At 35.8% G+C, this 23,008-nt stretch overlaps 1 protein-coding gene across 5 annotated transcripts in view; it reads right to left on the reverse strand.

The window, feature by feature from the left end:
• Trpm7 (transient receptor potential cation channel subfamily M member 7) overlaps positions 1 to 23,008 on the reverse strand; it is an 85,649-nt gene that overhangs the window by 28,896 nt on the left and 33,745 nt on the right. For 3 of the 5 annotated variants that reach the window (XR_005877379.1, XM_040746233.1, XM_040746232.1), the window contains exons 11-23: positions 20,049 to 20,149; positions 18,080 to 18,214; positions 16,238 to 16,291; positions 14,655 to 14,795; positions 13,441 to 13,575; positions 11,928 to 12,208; positions 9,636 to 9,864; positions 8,730 to 8,885; positions 8,509 to 8,652; positions 6,544 to 6,672; positions 5,170 to 5,448; positions 4,382 to 4,556; positions 2,161 to 2,287 (exon numbers count right to left, since the gene is read on the reverse strand). Coding sequence is in view for 4 of the 5 variants with exons in the window: in XM_040746233.1 (XP_040602167.1) it covers positions 2,161 to 2,287; positions 4,382 to 4,556; positions 5,170 to 5,448; positions 6,544 to 6,672; positions 8,509 to 8,652; positions 8,730 to 8,885; positions 9,636 to 9,864; positions 11,928 to 12,208; positions 13,441 to 13,575; positions 14,655 to 14,795; positions 16,238 to 16,291; positions 18,080 to 18,214; positions 20,049 to 20,149 (2,086 nt within the window). In the remaining variant the exon portion in view is untranslated. Of the gene's footprint in view, positions 1 to 2,160; positions 2,288 to 4,381; positions 4,557 to 5,169; positions 5,449 to 6,543; positions 6,673 to 6,732; positions 6,923 to 8,508; positions 8,653 to 8,729; positions 8,886 to 9,635; positions 9,865 to 11,927; positions 12,209 to 13,440; positions 13,576 to 14,654; positions 14,796 to 16,237; positions 16,292 to 18,079; positions 18,215 to 20,048; positions 20,150 to 23,008 lie in introns of those variants that run through there. The other 2 variants (XM_040746234.1, XM_040746235.1) reach the window with 2 other exon arrangements.

Consider the following 23,008-nt stretch of genomic DNA (forward strand, 5'->3'; position numbering starts at 1 on the left):
TAGGTAAACCTCAGGTTCAGTGAGAGACCTTGTCTCAAGGAAATAAGATGGACAGCTATAGAAGAAAACACTTGGTATCCTCCTCAGTTCTCTACATGCACACAGACCAGTACACATGCACATACATGCACATGCCCTCACACCCCCAAAATTAAACTTAGTTTGGGCTATATAAAGGTACATAACTTAAAAAAATAAAAAATAATAGTTACCATTAATTGAGTAAAAATAAAAAAGTCTTTTATATACTATCAATACTATCAAAACTGGCAACTAATAAGAAACATAATACCACCGGGCGGTGGTGGCACACGCCTTTAGTCCCAGCACTCCGGAGACATAGGCAGGTGGATCTCTGTGAGTTCGAGGCCGGGTTGGACCGACAGCCTCCAAAACAATACAGAGAAACCCTGTCTTGTAAAACCAAAAAAAAAAAAAAAAAAAAAAAAAGAAAGAAAGAAAGAAAGAAAGAAAGAAACATAATACCAAGTATCGGCAGGAAGTTAGGGACACAGCCTTATTTTGATGTAAAGCCAAACAGCACTGTAAGTACATATCCTCAACAGTTCTGAACATTTAAAGAGGGAAAAATTTTTGAAAAAATGTTTAAATTAGCAAAACATTATAACCTAACTGAGCAGTTTAATATACTGGCAGGAAATATGATCTAGATCATGAAGAATGACATATTCATTAGAAACTGATAAATGGCCAGGCAGTGGTGGCACAGGTCTTTAATCCCAGCACTTGGGAGACAGAGACAGGTTGATCTCCGTGAGTTCAAGGTCAGTCTGGTCTACAGAGAAAGTACCAGGACAGGCTCCAAAGCTGCACAGAAAACCCCTGTCTTGAAAAACTTTTAAACTGATAAATGAACATTAATTTTTGCTTTAAAAAATATAAAACCTCCAGGTGTGGTAATATACTCCTTTAACACCACTAGATAGGAGGCAGAGGCAGTTAGATCTCTATGAGTTCCAGGACAGCTACACGGAAAAACTCTGTCTCAAAAAAAAACAAAAAACAAAAAACAAAAAACAAAAAAAAAACACACACACACACAACAGATACGCACACTAAGATTATTTTAAGAACCACAATTTATATATTCAGAAAAATGTATTATGGATGTCACCTAATATCAAGTGTAATTACTGATAAATTCTGTGTTTTTCTATAATTCTCTAGCAACCTAGGAAAAACCTCAGATAAAGGTTAAAAATTAAAAAACATGTTTTTCCTATGTGTGTCAGGTAGGTCCTGGGGAATCAAATTCAGATCATCAGACTTATTTTTTGTTTGTTTGATTTTACAGACAGGGTTTCTATGTAGCTTTGGAGCCTATCCTGGCACTCACTCTGTAGACCAGGCTGGCCTCAAACTCACAGAGATCCTCCTGCCTGTGCTTCCCGAGTGCTGGGATTAAAGGTGTGTGCCATCACTGGCTGGTCAGACTTGTTAGTAAGCACCCTTATCAACTCATTTCAACAGTCTTTGTCTTTTTTGTTTCCCAAAAGATTATATTTATAACAAAACTACATTTTGAGTGGTAAGACGGGCAGACCACATAGGCTCACTGGCTAGGTAGTTTAGCAGACTGACCAACTCTAGATTCAATGAAACCCTTTCTTAAAAAATAAGGTGGAGGGCTAGAGAGATGGCTTATCAGTTAACAACACTGGCTGCTCTTTCACATTTTGGCTCCGAGGGTTCCCATGGAACCTCACACAGGTCTATAACTCCAGTTCCATGGGATCTATCTGGTGCTCTCTTCTGGTCACTATGGGCACTGCATGAATGTGGTACAGGCAAAAATACACCCAAACACAGAAAATAAAAAATAAAATTTAAAATAAATACATGAAGTGGAGAATGATCAACAAAGACACCCAGTATCTACCTCCAGCCTCTACTTCACACACATCCTCATGCACATGTGAATGAGTACATACATACATACAACCACACAAATTTTATGTTGAAAAATAATAAAGCCTAACATCTAGAATTCCTTTGATTTGAAAATTCATGTCTTACTTGTAATTTTTCCAAGATATTCTAATACTTCAGGTATTAACAACATTGAGATTTTAAAACTCAGTCTCTCATTCAAAATGAGAACTGTGCATCAATAATATATTAAGTAAATAAAATTCTTACTTGAAAAATGCAATAAGAAGATTAACCATAATGATATACTGTACAAAGAGGTAGACTGCTTGAAGAAACGGAGTCAACCATGTGCCAGGACCACAGATTTCCTTGATACTGGAATCATTTGCACACACTTTGGGAAAGGAGAAAAGAATTTTAAATATAATAGTTTAGTGTTCCAGGTTCTTTGTCTCAACAGAAATTTCTGAGCATAAGCAAATTTGCTTAGGAGTTTAAAAGACAAGAATATTTGACAGGTGGCCATTGGAGCTCTGCTTTACAAAGACACCAACACTTACAAGTGTGGGGTCTTCTATTCTGCCATACCACTACAGTGGATACAAGCAAGGTCTATTACATTTTACAGCTATCTGAAGGCAGGTTTCCATTGAAGGTAAAGGTAGATAGGACCCCTGGATAAAGTGAAATTATAACATTTATATAAATAATATCTAAACCTAAAAAATATATGGCAGATCCATACATAGTAAACCCTATAGAATTACAGACTTCATTATGTCTCCAAAGAGTACTAAAATGCATTTTAAATATAAAATTACTAGATTTGGGGTCTGGAGAGATGGCTAAATGGCTAAAAGTGAGGATCTGAGTTTGTTTCCCAGCACCTACGATGGGTGACTCAGAACCACCTTTAAGTGCAGCTTCAGACGGATCCCAGGCTCACAGGCACCCACACTTAGGTGCACATACCTACAGATAGACAAACGAATATACACATAATTAAAAATAAATATGTATTTTTAAATGACTAGTTTTGAATTCCCTGTTTGCCATTACTCATACCTGAAACTTTTTTGAAGTCAGGACACAGCTAAACACAAGCAAAGAAAAGGGCATAGTTTTCATAGCCACCAGAATTATAATAAATAACACAAGATTCATTTGATAGGGAAGAGATGAAAATCATTATGATTAGAGACAATTCCATAATATATATATAGATACATATGTATATATATGCGCGCACACATATACATATATATGTAGTTATAGTATACTTACAGTTAGTATTGAGTCACTATTTTAAAATTTGTATAATACTGTAGTTTATCATCATCATCATTAAGTAGAAGAGGCTGGCCTCAAAAATCACAGATGTCACCCTGTCTCTGCCTCCCAAGTGTTGGGATTAAAGGTATATGACACTATGCCCAGCTTGTATGTTTTATAACAACCACACATTAAGACAGCATAAGAAAAATAGCAGGCAACAAAACCCTGAAAAATGACACTGAACCAGAAGCCATTAAATAAAAATTTTGACAGGTATGTAAAACATCAGTATTTTAGTCACCAGGGGTATGTATGAGAGATGCAAGTGTGGAGCAGGGAAGAGTATAGAGAGAAACTAAACACACACTATGTATTTTACAGCTCAGATGCAGAGGTCAGCACACCCCTGGAAGCTACTGCCTACCAGCCAAGTTCAAAAGTTACCTTAGCCGGGCATTGGTGGCGCACGCCTTTAATCCCAGTATTCGGGAGGCAGAGGCAGGCGGATCTCTGTGAGTTCCAGGCCAGCCTGGTCTACAAAGCGAGTTCCAGGACAGCCTCCAAATATCTCAAAGAAATGTGCAACAGACGTAATGCTTTAACCAAGAATAGGTTGAACAGAGAGGGGGTGTTTCACTTATTAGTTTATTCAGGTTTTCAAAATTTTGCTATGTTTGTAATAAATCAGTTATCCCTTTAAAAAGTTGTCATTATTTAAACTTTTCAATTTTCACGCAGGGCCATTACTTTTGCCAGTATCACTGTGCTTGACCTAACACCAATCCACCCTGACTTGGTCTAGGATGATCATGGTAAAGCTCATTCCCTGAAAGGTGACCTTTCAAGAGATAAGGCAAGAGCCAACATGAACTAGTGAGATGGGAAGACAGGTTTTCTTCTCTAAAGACATCTCCTCCTCAATAGGTCCTTGGCTATGAATTAACCATTCCCAAACAAAATTCTACTTCTGAACTTTCTATTATGTGACTTAATAAATAGCCTCACTGTCTAAGAATTTAGGACAGACCTCTACCACATGTTGTTGAACAATTTTCAAAACACTTTTCGATCTATACCTTTCTTTTTCTGCTATTAATGCATTGTGGGGGGACTTAGGCTGGAAGTTTGAGTGGAAAACACACAATATTTTTAGAATGCAATTCTGACTTTGTCAGATAACCCCAACGATGATTTTGCAAACATAAATCCTTACCATCAATTTCATATGCATAAACTTCACCAAAAATCATCCAGTATGGATGAAAAACGATATCTTTAGCAAGAGACCAAGATGGTGCCTCGTGAGGATAAAGTATTGCCTTTCTGGGAACACCGAAACTAAGTAATACAAGAGCCATTATCACTACAATGTAGAACATATTGGCCACCTGTTGAAAAAAAAAATACAGTGTTAACACACAAGAGAATTTAATTCCTGTAACAAATTTTATCCTAAAAGGGGTTTCTAATGTTATAGTAGATAGATAGTATTTGAGTTTCCATTTATTGCATTCAGGAAAATGTTGTCACTACATAAACCTAATGAAGGAGGTTGTATTTAAAAATGACTAATGAAGCTAAGCAAGTCACAGGTCTTTGTTTTTATAATAAACTGTATCAGTAGTTCAAAATATAGCCTATCTAATGAATATATCAAAACTATGGTTTACATGGGCAAATTTGGAGAGTACAGACTTCCCTCTAACTTTGCTCATATGAGATAAAGTTTAAACAGAAAGAGTGGAGATGTAACCTTTGGAGGAAGCAAGATAAAGGCTGCCAGGATTACTATTATTTCTTACAACTCTACATGAATATATAATTATCTCAAAATACACATACACCACACATTGATGAAATATCCTTAAGGAATGGCCGATTCAGAGTATGAAGCAAATGTACCTAACAAATATTTGTGGGCCCAAGTAAAGCTATATTAAAATATTTTTTTAATTTTAAAGAAGAAATAATTCATGCATATCAGCAGACATTTCAACTTACCATTTTCCCAATCATCATTACATAAGGTCCTGCCTGTTGATTTACGGCTAGAAAATCCAGCAAACGCACATACCAAAATATTATATTAAGACAGTAAATTAATCTTCCAGCCACAAAAACATGATTATCATATGCATTTATAAAGTTCCATTTTGCTCCAAATCTTAGTCCAAATCCAATGAAGAAAGAAATTATGGCAATTGTGTCACTGACATTGAAGTAGTCACTAAACCACACTTTGATCTTCTGGCTGATTTTCCCAGCTTCAGACATAAACACCTAAAGGTTTAACAAGAAAAAAAAAAGTTCAGTCAAATCCTTTCTATTAAAACATATATAGGATCCAACTATAACATCACTGAAGAATTTTAGTTATATTTTAGTTTCAAAGTATCTAAGATCTTATCTTGTTTCTGAAGACGTATTTAATAATAAAACAGTACATTAACAGATAAAAGACTCCTTACAGGGTCCAGCATGGTCACAAACACATTTGATTCCAGAACCTAGGAGACTATATAGTGAGAGCCTGTCACAAAAACCAAAGAACCCACAAACAAAAAAAGGTTTCTTATAAATGAATAACTTGCTCAGCAAGGTGATGGAATTAGGTAGATAGAATGTGAAATGCTTTTGAGATGAAAATCAAAGCAGTATTTAAATACATTCCAAAGATGTCTAATTTGCAGAAAGTGAATTAATTCAAAGATTGGAATAACTGTATATATCTTATTAAAATGTCTACTACCCAAGTAATTTTTAAAAATTACCTTTTGCAGGCAGTGGTGGAACATGCCTTTAGTCCCAGCACTTGGCAGAGGCAGGCAGATCTCTATAAGTTCGAGGCCAGCCTGGTCTACAGAATGAGTTCCAGGACAGGCTCCAAAGCTATACAGAGAAACCCTGTCTCCAAAAAGTAAAACAAAAAAACCCAAAACAACAAGAAAAATTTCCTTTTGAGTAATATATTCACAGCTACAAAATAAAGAGTGTTCCCCGATAGTGAAGGTTGCTTTTGCTTTCCTCTCTCAATTTCCCTTCCCACTTAAGGCAGATACAGGTAGTACCATTCACACAAATACATGCAAAAAATATTACTATTACCCTATCATTAAATTAATTTCAGCTATCCTGGCAAAATAACAGATTTCAAAAGCACATGGACTGCAGCCACTCCTGGAGTAGCAAAGTAGGAGGAAAATACTATGCCTAATTACTTTTACAACTTCCTGTTTCAGAATGGCAAAATAAATATGCTCCAGACTTTTATATACCACCACTGAAATTACAGCAACATACTCACATCACATCAAAATTAAAGAATCATACACACATACATACATAAGCTACTGGTAAGAAAAATTGTAGACATACCTCACGGACTTTCTCAATAGCATAGGTAAAAATATAAGCGATAACAATCCATTCTTGAACAGAAGGTAACTGTTCCATTTGTACAAGAACTACAAATGTATAAAGCATCAGAAATCCTAAGTATGCCAACTAATAAAAAAGAAATAAAAGTTAAATGAATAAAATTGATCACAAAATAAAACATTATGAACATATTCATGTATACAGAAAATCTAATTTGAGCTATGATAAACTAGGGAAATGTAAAGACAGATATTTAAGTGGCAACCTAGGCTGGCTGTTTTAAGCAGTCACTCACATGAACGCAAATGTTTCTCATTATTTCCATTAGTGGGATAGAATTTGGGGATCAGATAACAGAGGTTTGCATTATCTGCATCTAGAAGGAACAAGAAATTTTCATATACAGAAGAAATGTAATAAAGTAATCTCAGGGTAATTAGCCACGAGTATGAGTGAGAACAAACTCTTAAATATTCATTCTAACACAAAAACAACTTTGGCAACTGTCTGATGCTGATGAATGTGAACAAACACCATTACTTTGTTTTCCTGGGAAGGGGAATAAAAATTCATTATCTCAATCAAGGTATGATGGCACATGCCACCATAAGCAAGCATCAGAAATTTCTAAGTGCAGCACTTGTAGGTAGAGGCCAGCCTTGCTTACATATCAAATTCAAGATCAGTCTGGCTACATGAAGCTCTGTTTCAAATAACCCCAAATCATCTTTTCAGACAAAGCCCATGGTTTGAAGGAGGGACTAATGGATGTATTTATTCAGATATGTTTCTCCCTAGAGGATGTACCAATAAGAAGACATCAAACAATCTAACTAGAGAACCAACAATGCACAAAAATTACATTTCAACGTATGGATACACTCTTCTGTGGACTTATTGTCAATACATTTTTCCAACAGATTAAGAGAAAAGCCAATGCAGAAAGCAATTGAGCATATGACTAAAGAATGGCCATTGTAAAAAAAAAAAAAAAAAAAGAGCTACTAGAGTGACCATCTGGATTACTTTGGGCCTTCCATTTTAAAACTGCAGACTTCCTTCTGAACACTTCTGTGTGCTATCTGCACAACCCTAAGACACAAAATAATTACTACCAAGTTTATCGTTTTGAGTTGACCTTTCAGCATTACTTTTGTTTTTATTATGACTGTGTTTGATGTGCATGTAATACAGTTCACATGGATTTGGTTCTCTTCTCCCTTTACAATCATGTTGCTAGCTGTCAGTATTTCTTTAGATTTTCCCTACTTCTATCAAGTACTGGGGGTTGAATGTAGGGTCTCATACATGCTAAGCATGTATGTAGCTCTACTACTGTGCTATAGTCACAACTTTATTTTTAATAAAAAACTTGTATTTGTTACCTTCTATTTGTTTATTGAAGACTGTCCTGAAATTCTCTATGTAGCCCAGGTTGGCCTTGAACTTCCAAGGATCCACCTGCTGGGATTAAGGGCATGTACCACCACAACCAGCTTATATTTGTTACCTTCTAGAAAGGTGTATGCTTATTACATTAATTAATAAATTTTATTTCTAATCAGAACTAAAATTTGCTAGTGCTTATTATACTAAACACTGGCAACTTAGATGAAGTAAGCCAAATGTAATGCATTTTCAGTGATCTAAATTATATAAAGATTGATATGGATTCCAGACTAAAAGTTTTCTACAAAGCATCTTTTTACTGGGTAGTGGTGGTACACGGCTTTAATCCCAGCACTTGGGAGATAGAAGCAGGTAGATCTGAGTTCAAAGCCAGCCCTGGTCTACAGAATGAGTTCCAGGACAGTCAGAGCTACACAGAGAAATCCTGTCTTGGTAACAAAAACAAAACATGGCTTTTTTTTTTTTTTAAACCACTATGCTTTCCCCAGAACTAAAAAACAAATAAACTAACCCTGCCAAACCAAACCATGAACATAACAACTTTAAACATACCGTGTTAAACCAGAACTTTACAATTGGTGCATGATAAAAGGCATAAAACTTTCGTGTGATTGGAAGTTTTTTTGATTTAATATGTATTTCCATTTCATTCTTTCCTTCACTGCTGTCCAAAATCCTTACTTCTTTAAACACTTCCTAAAATTAAAAATATGTATTTAGTTTCTACTAACTCATAACAAACTTACATCTGCTCTGAAGTCTTCCATTCTTACCATGGGTATCTCTTCTGTTATGTTGTGAAAATTATTTTCACTGTCCTCCATAGTCATCTGATGAGCATCTTGAGATTGTGGGATATGGGACATTTCAGCCTTGGTTTTATACTCTAGCATTAATATGGCAGGTGGAACCAAAATGCTTAATATGACCTACAATTTTTAGAAACATAAAAGCTTGCATTTTAAAGCATTTGAAAACAAAACAGTAAGTGACATAGTAAATATCTTTTGAGTGCTACCCATTTTATCCTAAAACTGTAGAAGAAATTAAAAATTCATTTTTCTTTACATACTGTATCACCTTAATATTATATAGTGGCAGCATAGGTTTAATAAGCATTACAGACTGATCCTTTAAATAAAGTCATTATAATTTGTTAAGAAATATATTTTTATCTAGACAAGACTATTTTATCTGAGACCTATCTTATTAATACCCTATGCTATAGCATGATGACTCATTATACAGCTATAAGCCAAAGTTTAGTTCTAAACCATTATATATTACTCTTACACAATCTTCTGTCTTCTAATTTTTTATTGTTAATTCAGATGTAGTAGGAGAGAATAAAAAGTTTCAAAAAGTAGTATCTCTTACAATGACAAAACTGAAAGGACTAGTCATTTTACCCAAATACTTAACCTTAAACCCTGCATACACTGATACACTAATCTATACTATAAATTAGGCATATGGATACATTTAATATAGTACACTTCAGTAGCACATTAAGTTAGTATATGATGGGTCTGGAATTTTACAAATTAGTAATCACTCATTACTTCATGTTCTAATTGCCCTCCATTATCTTTGCAAATTATTTTACTACATATGTGTAAGGTTAATTTGTTTATACTTTGTATTTCATTATATACTTTAAGTCTATTTTTAAGATATACCTTATACCAGGAGTTTTTTCTCATATTCAGCCGTCCCATCCACATATCAGATAACAACATCTGTGTACAGGTATGAGCTATAAAAGGTCTGAGTCTTGAAGAAACTGCTAATTTAAGGCAGGTTGAATTACTCCAATTTTTCAGCTCATAAGTGAGTAATTTCATAGCCATGGTTTCATCTTGCCTGAAGGATTGTTCCAGTAATTCAACTGCAAGTTGGCCAAAATCACTACAATACAAATAAACAATGAGTAAAGTATACTCAGATAACAACTGTTAAGGTTGTTTGCTGAGAATCAAACATCTTTAAGCATGTTAAGACAGAAACTCTACTATCCTCTCCAAACAAAAGAATAAATAAAATATAATTAAAAAGTTAAGAGCTGAGCTGGGTGGTGGTGGCACACGCTTTAAGCCCCAAGCACTTGGGAGGCAGAGCAGGAGAATTTCTATGAGTTCGAGGCCAGTCTGGTCTGCAGAGTGAATTCCAGGACAGCCAGGGACTGTTACACAAAGAAACCTGTCTCAGAAAAAGAAAGAAAGAAAGAAAAAAAGCTGGAGAGCTGGTTTAGCAGTTCTGAGCACTAGCAGCTTTTCCAGAGGGTCTGAATATGATTCCCAGCACTCACACAGCAAATTACAAATGTCTGTAACTGTCCCAGGGGATATGACATCCTCTTCTTGACTCCTTGGGCATCAGGCACACAAAAGGTACACAGACATACATGGAAACAAAATATCCATAACATAAATTTAAAAAGAAATTTATATGTAATTCTTTTTTAGGTTTTCAAGACAACATTTCTCTGTATAGCTTTGACTGTCCTGGAACTCACTCTGTAGACCAGGCTACCACTGCCTCCTGAGTGCTAGGATTAAAGATGTGCATCATCACTGCCCAGCAAAAAATAAAAAGAATGAAAAAGAAACTCTACTACTGAGTTTATCCACATTTCCAGTCTAAAAATTATACTTTTAGCCAATTATTCTTAAATTATCCTATTAACTTTATTGTTTTCCTTAATACCTATTTTTAAGTTAATTTTTATGGATATGTGTGTGCCTGGTATGTATGTGCACTACAAGTGCTGGGGATTGAACCCATGTCCTCTAGAAAAGCAGTCAGCATTCTTACTCACTAAGTCATCTTTCTAGGCCCTCTACATTGTATTTCAAACATGGAAATAGGAACAATGTAGTAGGGACTAATTTAATCATAAGAAATAACATACACAGTCAATTCCCAAAGTAGAAAAAGAATCCCTTTAAGATTTTTCAATGGGACTGGAGAAATGGCTCAGTGGTTAAGAGCTCTTAGCTATTATTCCAGAAGACCCGGGTTCAATTCCCAGTACCCACAAGGCAGCTCACAACTGTCTGTAACTTCAGTTCCTGGGGGATTTGACAGCAATGCACATAAAATAAATTAAATAAGTTATTTTTTAAAAAAAGATTTTTCAGTAACAACTGTTAATTTCTTCCAAAATTGGCTTACTTGGAGACAGGAAGAAGTAAATATTTATTGTAAAACTTTCATAAATTACCTTTCCAGATTGATATGAACACTATCTCCCTAAACAAACTATAAACTTATAAACTATTTTATTCTTTAATATCTGTGATTCCATCATCTAAAATGTCTTCCCAGTTGAAATTCAGTTCATTTCTTAAAAACACACCCCAAACCAAACATTATTTTAAGAAAAAAATATTTTATTTTATGTACATTTGTGTTTTGCCTACTGTATGTCTGTATGAGGATGTTCAGTTCCCTGAAACAGTAGGTACAGATACTTGTGAGCTGCCATGAAGGTGCTGGGAGTTGAACCCCGGTTCTCTGGAAGACCAGCTGATTCATCTCTCCAGCCCTACATTCTTTCTTTTACATCATATCCCAAACAGAACCCCCCCCCCTCCCCTCTGGTTTTTCAAGACAGGTTTCTCTGTGTAGCTTTAGAGCCTGTCCTAGAACTCGTTGTGTAAATCCGTTTGCCTCTGCCTCCTGAGTGCTGGGACTAAAGGCGTGTACCACCAATGTCCAGCCCAAACAGAATTCTTAACATAGTTGCTACTTGGTATACTTATTTAACTTCTCCCATTTCTTTTTGCTTTCTGAAATGTTTAACATATCAAACAGAATTCAAAATTTAAAATTACATAATGCACCTAAAATATTTCTGTCTTAGTTACACCAATAAACCCAATACCCCCTCAGCCCTACACACATCCCTGTTAAAGACACAGTACTGGAGCATGTAGGCAAACACTTCATGTTGTTAAAATGTCACTTACTTGGAATACTGTTTCAGTTCCTCTGAAGTATCATCTACCAGGTCACTCTGCTTTGCTTCATAAGCCATTGAACGATAGATTTTACAGGCAACTAATGCTTTAGCCATTGATTCTTCACCATGCTGCCATAGAAAGCGTGCCATGACCTGCCTCTTCATAAGGCAAGCCCAAATTAATAATTCATTAAGAGGATAAGGAAAGCGCTTGGTTTCTGGATCGTCAATATCTACAATTTCATCTTTGGTTCTTTTCTTCTTCCCTTCTTCCATAGCCGTATCCATCTTCAAGGCAAATAAATACTGTAAGACTCAAGGTAAGGCCACATGAGGGCAGGTATTTAACTCTTCGGGACACAACCTACCTAGTAGGCAAAGAGACTTGGACCTGACCTCCAGCATGACAGTAATAACAAGACCATATGACAACCAACATTTTTTTTTTGATAGTTTCTTTGTGTAGCCTTGGCTGTCCTGGAACTCACTCTGTAAACCAGACTGGCCTCAAACTCACAGAGAACTGCCTGCCTCTGCCTCCAAGTGCTGAGATTAAAGCATGCTCCACCACTGCCTGGATTAGTGAAACTTTTAAATAAATACCCTTTATTCAATTTCATAATGCCTGTAAGTTTCATACTTTTTTATTATAATTCATCATTCATTTTATAAAACTGTAAATTAAAAAAAAGGCTTGAGGCATGGTTATACTCTTTAAACTAATATCCGACAAAATATACATTTAATAAGTTTAGGTATTTTAAAGAGATTTTTATTTATTTATTATGTATAGAGTGTTCTGCATGTATGCTTGCGCCAGATCTCATCTTAGATAGTTGTGATCCACCATGTGGTTGCTGGTATAGGAAATCAATCACTTAGCCATCTCTCCAGCCCTAGATAATATTTTTGTTGTACTTACTAGAATAAAAATTAAAGTCTGTTATGGGGGGGGGGTTGGAGGCAGGGTTTCTCTGTGTCTTTGAAGGCTGTCCTGGAACTAGCTCTTGTATACCAAGCTGGTCTCAAACTCACAGAGATCCGCCTGCCTCTGCCTCCGGAATGCTGGGATTAAAGGTGTGCGCCATTAAAACACAGCTAAGTCTGTTAATTTTTAAATCTGGTTGTTATCATAGATAAAACTGGACAAACTTAATAGAATTATTAGTTCATAATAATTCTCTTTGTTTATGAAAAAATAGTCAAATATATTTTTAAAAGTCCCAAATCAAAAGATAATTCTCACTAAATGAAAGTTTTTACTTAATACTAATTAGTAAAAAGCAAAATTTAGGAAGGATAATATTTTCATCTTTAATATGCTATACAAACCTTTTGGGGGGGTGTTTAAGACATGGTTTCTCCACGTATCCCTGGCTGTCAAGGAACTGGCTCTGTAGACCAATCTTGGCTTTGAACTCAAAAGATCCACCAGTCTCTGCCTCCTGAGCTCTGAGATTAAAGGCATATACCACCACTGCCCACCCAAACCCATTTCTTTAAAGAATAAACCAACATACCTTTGGTCTGTAGGGTTGGGCTGTTTTAATGAAATGATTGTGTCTCATTTTTTCCTTTTTATCAGCTCTATTGCCAAAAGTTTCATGACTCTTTCGCAACTGAGGAGTGCTGCTGGAGGTATTTCGACCTGACCTCTGAAAATGAGAGTTTATTTTTTTTAAAAAAATTTAAATGCTAAAATGTTATTTAAAAATTCCAGGATAATTTGTAAACATTTGAAAATGTTTGTCTATGTGTAAAAACAGTTGTCTTAGGATTGTTTTTTTTGTTTTGTTTTGTTTCTTGTTTTTGGCTTAGGATTTTAAATACAATTTTTCCCCTTTTCTCCTTTGAAATATCTGTCTCACTATGTAGTTTAGGTTGGCCTGGCACTTGTGGTTCTTGCTTCTGGCCCTGACTATAGTCTCCTCTCCTTTCTTTCTGTGACAGAGCTCTCTCTAACATCACCAAGTCTGGCTCAGTCAGCCAAGGAACTGGTTTACAAATACATACATTCTACCAACCAACTTTTAAAAAGTAATTAAAATATAATTACTTTTAGTCTAAATCTCAGGTTTTGTTTTATGACAGTTTAAGTAGCAGTGGCTGGCTTGGAACTCTTTGTAGACCAGACTAACACTGAACTTTTTTTTTTTTTTTGGTTTTTCGAGACAGGGTTTCTCTGTATTGTTTTGGAGGCTGTCGGTCCAGCCTGGCCTCGAACTCACAGAGATCCGCCTGCCTCTGCCTCCCGAGTGCTGGGATTAAAGGCGTGCGTCACCACCGCCCGGCTAACACTGAACTTTTACAGAGGTCCTCCTACAGTTTCACAAATGCTGGGATTAAAGGTGTCCACTGCCACACCAGTTGAAAACTCACATTCGAAGGCAATTATCACTGTCACTTATTCTAATGAAACTAACACTCTGTCCTTTTTATGATGCTGGGTGTATAATTTAGGGACTGACCAATACAAAGTAGGGCATCATTCTACCTTGGAACTACTTCCATCCCTTAATTTTTTGGGGGGGTTGTTATTTTTGTTTTTTGTTTTGAGACAGCATTTCACCAGCAGTCCTGGCTAACCTATAACTTACTATGTAAACCAGGCTAAGCTGAAACTCACAGCCATGCTCTTGCATCAGCCTCTCAAATGCTGGAATTATAGTTATGCTCCATCAAACTCAGCTCCTATAACTAATTTTTCACATTTAACCAACAAAGTTATACATACCCGGTTATTCCCTCCAAGACTATTATATATTAATCGAAAACGTTTTCTTGTGTATGTGCATCTGTAGGTTCCTCCCATGAGATATTCAATCACAAGTCCAATATCAATTAGAGTGATCTTGTATCCTGGAGGAAGATTACCCTGGAAACAAAATATTAAATAGAATATTATTCAATATTTCCTTGCCAGACCTAGGAATAGGCATAATCTGCCAAATTAATAACTGTTACTTGTTATAAGAATTTGGGTTGCCAACAGTTATCTTTACAGAAGAAATGAATGAGTGTTCCTCGTATAAGATGATGAGGTTATGACATTTCTAAGGTCTCAGGTAAGGTTTGAGTCAGTCTAACCTAACATTGAATAGCCCATTTTTACCTGTAACATTCCACAAATACAGTACATGTCACAAACTGGCTATTTCTTTAAGGTTTAAGTTCTTCCTATATTACATTTTTAAAAAAACACAGAAATGACAATTTTTTTTGCTAACTTAACATTAAGTTTGGCTTATTGCTGGGTGTAGTGATAATTGCCTTTAATCCCAGCATTCATGAGGCAGGAGCAGGTGAATCTCTGAGTCTGAAGCCACCCTGGTCTATATAGTGAGTTCCAGGATAGCCAGGGCTATACAGAGAGTCTGTCTCAAAAAAAAAAAAAAAAAAAAAAAAAAAAAAAAGGTTCATTAATAGTACACTCATGGTAGAACATAAAGGTTTCACAAAATAACTTTTAAAAAGTATTTTAAGCTGGGTGTAATGGCACAAGCCTTTAACCCCAGCACCCAGGGATCTCTGTGAGCCTAGCCTGGTCTCCACAGGCCTGATACCGAGAGAAATCCTGGCTTGAAAAATAAAAAAACAAAAAGTATTGTATTCGCAGCAACATCAAGAAGAGGAGAAAGTTGTCATGCTTCATACATCCAGGGTGACTACTGCTAGCATAAGTGTTAATGATGGGCAGGCATTAGGGCTTTCTTCGACACTGAAGATCAGTCCTTGGTGTATGGCTCACTGTCCTTTATATTTCTAGGTAAGATATGTGATGAGAAAGATGACACAGTCTTCCTCTTCTGAACCAATTAACATTATAAAATGTATTGCATCAGACAGAAGCTTAGAAAATTGGAATTAACTTTACAAGCTTTCTTTTTTCTTGGGTTGGATATAAGGTCTTTACTATAAACCTTTAAAAAATTTTTCAAGTTTGGATATAAGTTCTTTACTATAAACTTTTTTTTAAATTTAGGTATATGGATATTTTGCCTTTATGTGTGTCTGTGAATCACATGTAGACCTGATGCCTAGAAACTGTAAGAGATCAGATGCCCAGGAACCGGAGTTTCAAACTGTTATAGGCTCTGTGGGTGCTGGGAACAGACTTTCGGTTCTCAGCAGTGCTCCTCCAGGTGAGCCATCTCTGTAACTCTAAGTTCTTTTATTTCATGACTCTTATTTTTATCTCATACAAAAAGCTGTTGTTTCTACTCTCATTTAAAAAATGCACTTATATGTTGTTATTTTGAGGGCAAAAATAAAGCACAAATGACTAAAAGGTAAAGTTTTCCTATAACAGTTTCTTACCTGTTTGACATCTCGAATGAGATGGAACAGCATTGGATTAGTTGGACCTTGTTTCTTTAGGGAAAAGCAAGAAGAAACTATTAGCTTTGATCTAAAACAATCTTCCTTTTTGTTACTTATAGTACTTACAATGAGCCTCTTTAACAAACTCTAAAGACTTTCTTGATAATGGGATCAATTTTTATTTTTAATGCTTTATATTTGGTTTATATTTCATGGAGAAACTTCATATTAACAAACAATGAGTAATCCTTTTAACTTTTACACCAAACACAAGTAAGGTGCAGTGTAATTATACCAGACAGTTTTAATGGATAAAACCAAAATAAGACTATAACCCTATTCAAAACAAATTTATAACCCATGGTGAAAGATGCAATTCTTCTTAACTAGTCTAGTAGGTTTCTTGGAAGCAGTAGAATATGTGAACTGCATCATGCACAGAATAAAATTTCAGTAAATGAAGACTAGAGAGAAAAAAGCAGGCCAGTGTATCAAGTAATCAATGCTTTTCTAAATAGCTTGTGTGTTTAGAAAATGGTAGTTAATATACTCAGCTCACACAGTATCTGAGGTTGAAGGTACCAAATAAAAAGGTGAAGTGAGAAAAGTAGGTAGGGTAAAAATGTGGCTAACATCTAACACAGTGACACAGGCCTTTAATCCCAGTATTCTAGATACAGAAGCTGCCCAACTTTTATGAGTCGACATTGAGAATTGCAGGTAAGCCATGTCAGCACAGTGAGATTCTGTCTCAGAACTTTAAAATCACCAGTGTCTATTTCTGAAAATAATCAAACTACATGGGAAACACTAAGGAATCAACTAAGGTTTCTAAACTACATAAAGACACAGCAAAGCATATAAAAACTAAAGAATTTGATCAAGGAAAGAGATTAAAGAGATAATATAGTAAAGAAAATTAAAATGCAGCCTTGCTGTGGTGGCATATACCTTTAATCCCAGCACTCAGGAGGCAGAGACAGGTGGATCGCAGTGAGTTTGAGGCCAGCCTGATCTACAAGGTGGGTTCCAAGAGAACCAGGACTGTTAAACAGAAAAACTCCATCTTGAAAACCCAAAAAAGGAAGGGAGGGAGGCAGGGAGGGAGCGAGGGAGGGAGGGAGCGAGGGAGGGAGGGAGCGAGGGAGGGAGGGAGTGAGGGAGGAAGGAAATTAAAATGCTGAACAATGGTAGTGAAGTCAATTAGAAATGACCAAAGTCAATTTTAAATGATGCCAGGAATAAATAAGTAGTAGAAATTGATGAATTAGTATACAGTTTTCTAGAAGTTATAAAACCTGGCTTTGTTCAGTATTCCTCACAGCATAGCTCAATTAGATTTGCACTGTATCCACAGAAAACTCATGAAGAAGTATTTATCCTCCCTAGTGGTACTGGCATGAAATATGAAATTAAGAGAAAGAATATTAAATTTTTACAAGAAAAATGGCAAAAATACACCAAAAGAAAGATACCAGAGGGTCAACAACCATGACTTAGAAACAAGAAAGGAAAAATATTGTGTATGTTTTGCAATAAACAAAAGAGTAAAAGCCAAAATAAAACACCATCCTCTAAGAAGCTGATCCTATACTTTTAGAGGTAAGAAGGGAAAAAAACATGGGCTATTATGTCAACAGGACATGGCTACAGAAGGGCTTCTAAAACCAAAGTGTGGCTTCAGACTGTCATACAAGAATCCATAGTAAAAATGGTTGTATTTCTCCCCCCCATAACAACTAAGACACTGAAAACTATCAAATAGGAGTGTATATTTTCAGATAAAATGACATTTTCAAGAACAATAAAACAGTGAACAAAGAATTTTATCAGACTTACAGTGTTATAAAGTTCTTCCAGTCTGGGAATGGTAAGGAATTTATGCATGCTTACTCCATTTTCAATAAGAAGTTTTACAAATGAAACTCTATCCATTACAAGAGCATCAAGCATAGCTTGTTCCAAGGATCCAACCTAGAGTACCAAATTAATAAATATATTTCACATGTTCCAACTATCAATTCCTTAAATACAAGTCCTCATGATTTATACCTATATGTTCTCAAATAGTGTGGGAACAAAACGAGAAAGCTGCAAAACAGTAACTAAGGTATACAGAATGGGTAAAAAGCCCCACCTTTCACAGGATTCCCTAAATAACATTACATAAATGCTATCTGTAAGACAGCAAATGTTTTATGGAGGAGGGAAAAGGAGTTGCAAAGTCCATCACCAATTAAACTGACAAAATAGGGCCAGAAGATTCTCAGTGGGACACGGAACCTGCTTGCTGCCTCCAGCTTGAGTGCTGGAGTTACAGAAGTGTGCCTCCAACTCCAGTTTACACAGTACTAAAATGGAACCCCAGGGCTTTGGACAAACTAGACAGCACTCTACCTACTAAACTACATCCCAGCTCTGCTTTTAATACTTCATTGTTAAATGTTTTTAAAAAAAACTCTTTGTAGAAAAAATTAATTTGGAAATCACTGTTTTACACTGCTATTTTAAGTATTTTGATTTTGTCCTCAAAGGTTTTCCACACAACTACAGTTTTCCCTTTATTATCTTTTATCACTACCTTCAATCCTCCAATTCATCTTCTTTTCTCTTCACCTACAGGATGAATATTTCTTTTAATGTTTTTTTTTTCTTTTTGGTTTTAAGCCTTGGCTGTCCTGGAACTCATTCTGTAGAGCAGGCTGGCCTCGAACTCACAGAGATCCACTTGCCTCTCTCTACCAAGTGCTAGGAGTAAAGGTGTGCAAAACACTACCACTGTCTAGCCTCTTAATGTACTTTATTTACTTAGTAACCTCACATATTTGCTATACATGATGAAATTTCAAGACAGAAGCATGCTTTTTTAAAAAATATTTTTCACTACTCAGTTTTGTGACAAGGAAAATATTTTGATGTTACACTAAAAAACAAGGTCAAATGTACAAAAATGTAAATTTTTCTCTGAATTAATAGCTTATAATTTATTATGGATGTTACTCCAATTTTAATTAGCATTATTTTCTGTCATTACATACAATTATTATGTTATTACTTATTAAACATTTACATTCTAACCTGCTCAACTTTCCCTTTGATCCTCTGATTACTCTACATATTATACTTATCCTGTCTCACTTATAACTAGTCAGACACTTAACAGGCAGTATATACAGTGGGACAGGGAACCTAAAAAACACTCACCCTCACAAAATTTATTTTCTAGGAACAGAAAGATAAATTATGAATACAAAGTAAATGGAGGGACTGCACAGGAACGAGACTAAAACCAAGACATGTCACAGTGAATTGTATACACAGAGCAAGAGTTCCAAGACTTCAGCCTTAGAATTTTTACAGATATTATTAAAAATCTTACTAAAACACAAAGTTATTAAGTAAATACACCTTCCTAACATTTACACTTGGGGCAGAAAGCAAAAATGTGAGTGAGTATAAACCACAGTCCCAATAAATACTTTTTTACAGTCACTCCTTTCTGCGGTGGGAACTAGTTCCAGGACCCTCTTCTGGTAACAAATTCACAGATGCTAAACTTTTAACACAATGATGTACACTGTCTGAGGTAACACATATATCCTACATCTCTAGATTACTTAAGATACTTAGTTTCATAGAGAGATATTAACACTATATTGATTATGGAATAAGAAAGAAAACTTCTGTACAAGCTAACTAAATAGTACTCATTCTGTGGTTGGAGGAATCCATGGATATAAAGCCTGTAGCTATTAAGTGTCCACTATAGTCAATTTCATTATATTGTATATTTAGGTTATCTACATACCAGCCACTGCTGTCCATACACAAATACATGATTTTTGGCAATATCAACTCTGTCCCATGCCAATGTAAGGATTAGCTGGTCAAATGCAGATGCATTAGTACCTAATTGAATAAAGAAAACATTTGGTGAGTGTATCTCCATCAATCTGTAAACATTTACAAGCTCTCCCTAGAACCCTTAAATTTATACAGGTGGTGTCCAACACCATGGGGCATTTGTATTTTCAAGAATAAAAACTACATCAATTCATTAATTGAAAAAAAGAAAATCATACTGTAGGAACTGAGAAACCAAAGATGATTTGTTTCTATCACAGACACAGTACTTCAAAGATTCTGAAAAAATGTTTTTTTTCTTCAGGTACTTTTCTGTGGATTTTTAAGTATAGGCATGTATTTTTAAATTATTAAAAAGGGTATACTATACATTATTAAGTGGGATATGAGCTAGAGAGATGGCTCAGTGGGTAAAGGCACCTACTCCCAAGCCTGTCAACTGGAATTCCATCTCCTGGCCCCATGTGGTAGGAGAAACCCAACTCAAGTTGTTCTCCAACCTCTACAGGTATATCATAGTATGCTTGAATGTGTATGGGTGTGCACACCACACATAAATAAATACATGTAATTTTTTTAAAGACTGAATAAACAGGATCAAGGAAGGAAGATGGACGAGTAGACAAAGTGTCTGCTCTACAAACATGATAACCTGAGTTCTTATCCCAACACCTTTTAAGAAAAAATACAAAATACAAAAAGATGGTGACACAAATGTAACCCTAGCTAACAGTCAGCTACACACACACACACACACACACACACACACACACACACACACACACACACACACACACACACACACGCTGCATCAGGAGGACTATCATGATAATAAAGCCAGGTAAATCTACAGAGCATGTCTGACTAAAAACACAAGTTTAGTAGCTGTCTTATGAGACTCAATATACATGTCTTTCCTTAACAGAATACATAACTTCACTTTGTATGTGTTAAAACATTCTAGTACATAGATATTTAGGTTGCTCTAAAAATTTTTAAGTATAAAGTCGGGCTAAGGTGGCACTTGGGAGGCAGAGGCAGGCGGATCTTTGTGAGTTCGAGACCAGCCTGGTCTGCTTCCCAAGTGCTGAGATTAACTATGTGCATCACCACTGCCCATCAAAGTTGATTTATTATTTTTAATAAATAAAATTTATTTTCTAGGGCTGGCCACCCAGTATTGAATAACCAATTGTGGGTGAAGACTAATAACTCTCAGCAGTGGTTAATTGCCTATATCTACTCATCTAGGGTGGGGCATCTACTTTACATGTCAATTGGTGTTATCACTGATTAGGTCTTGCTTAGATACCATGTTGCTGAGATTTCAAGTGTTGTAGATAGAAGATACAATATCACAGGGCTTCTGGCTCCTACAATCTTCATTCAAAATGTGACTTAGGTGTACATTTATGCTGTAAATGTATCAAGTGGGATGGGGCACCCTACAGTAAGTTGTTCTCCACATTTTAAGCATCTGTGGTATTTATGTAAAAGTCCCTATCTTATGTAAAAACAAGCTTCTCTGATGAGGAGTGAGAGCTACATTTCTCAGACTAGGTCAGCACACCTTCTATTTTTATATAATAATATTGGAATATAATTCCATTAACCATGTGTTTGGATTCTCCCTCAAATGTTCAAACTCATTTTCCATAAGATATCCATCTTCTTACATTTATAGCCTTTAAATTATTTTATTTATTGCTCGTGTGTGTGAGTCTGAGAGCATCATTGCAATTATATGTAGCCCATAGAACCACTTTTATAAACTGACACTCTCCTTCCACTATGAACTGTCAGGCTCATGTGGCAAGTGTATTGATCCACTCAGCCATCTCAATGGCCCACTACAGCCATCTTTCAAATTCTTCCACTTTGACATTGATTCCTTAGTTTCTTCCTTTGTAAAATGAAGAAATGATAAAGAAAACAGGCCACATAGGATGACTGGTTAGCACACAGACTACATATGGCAAACAGTACAGAGAGTGAGTTTGTTTGTTTGTTTGTTTAAAATTTATTTATTATGTATACAGTGTTCTGTCTGTATGTATCCCTGCAGGACAGAAGAGGGCACCAGATCTCAGTACAGATGGTTGTAAAAGATCTGGTTGCTGGGAATTGAACTCAGGACCTCTGGAAGACCAGCTAGTGTTCTTAACCACTGAGTCATCTCTCCAGCCCCAATAGTGCTCTACTATTACCTTAGGTTGTGATATTTATGTCATCTCTCTTTTTTTTACTATATTGGTGGTTTCTGGATTTCTTAATACTTAGGCATTGCTTGATCCAAAATGATATATAGGTAATATGTACACAGTTAAATTATTTTTAAATTTAAAAAATTATATTATTTTTAAAAACATACTGGCAGCCGGATGTTGGTGGCGCATGCCTTTAATCCCAGCACTCGGGAGGCAGAGGCAGGCGGATCTCTGTGAGTTCAAGGCCACCCTGGTCTCCAGAGCAAGTCCCAGGACAGCCTTCAAAACAATGCAGAGAAACCCTGTCTCAAAAAAAAAAAAAACATAACAAACAACAACAACAAAAAAAGCATACTGGCAATTAGTTGAGGTCCAATATTTGAGACATCCTTATGGATAACAAAACAGTGACCTTTGCTCCTGTCAAATATGTTGTTTTCAGGTACTAGATAGGACACTATTTTCATTTCTTATTTTTGAAAATGCTTTTCAATGTAACATTTTGTTCTGTCAGTGGATATCTTTGGTAAGATTCCAAGAGAAAAACAGTTAATAGTGCATGTGTATCAACCCCTTAGTCCTAGAAGACAACAGTAATTTTCAATTTTTTTCTTTTTTCTTTTTTGAGACAGGGTTTCTCTGTGTCTCTGGAGGCTGTCCTGGAACTAGCTCTTGTAGACGAGGCTGGTCTCGAACT

Source organism: Mesocricetus auratus, unplaced genomic scaffold (assembly GCF_017639785.1).
Source record: "Mesocricetus auratus isolate SY011 unplaced genomic scaffold, BCM_Maur_2.0 Super-Scaffold_100004, whole genome shotgun sequence".
Lineage (NCBI taxonomy): Eukaryota > Metazoa > Chordata > Mammalia > Rodentia > Cricetidae > Mesocricetus > Mesocricetus auratus.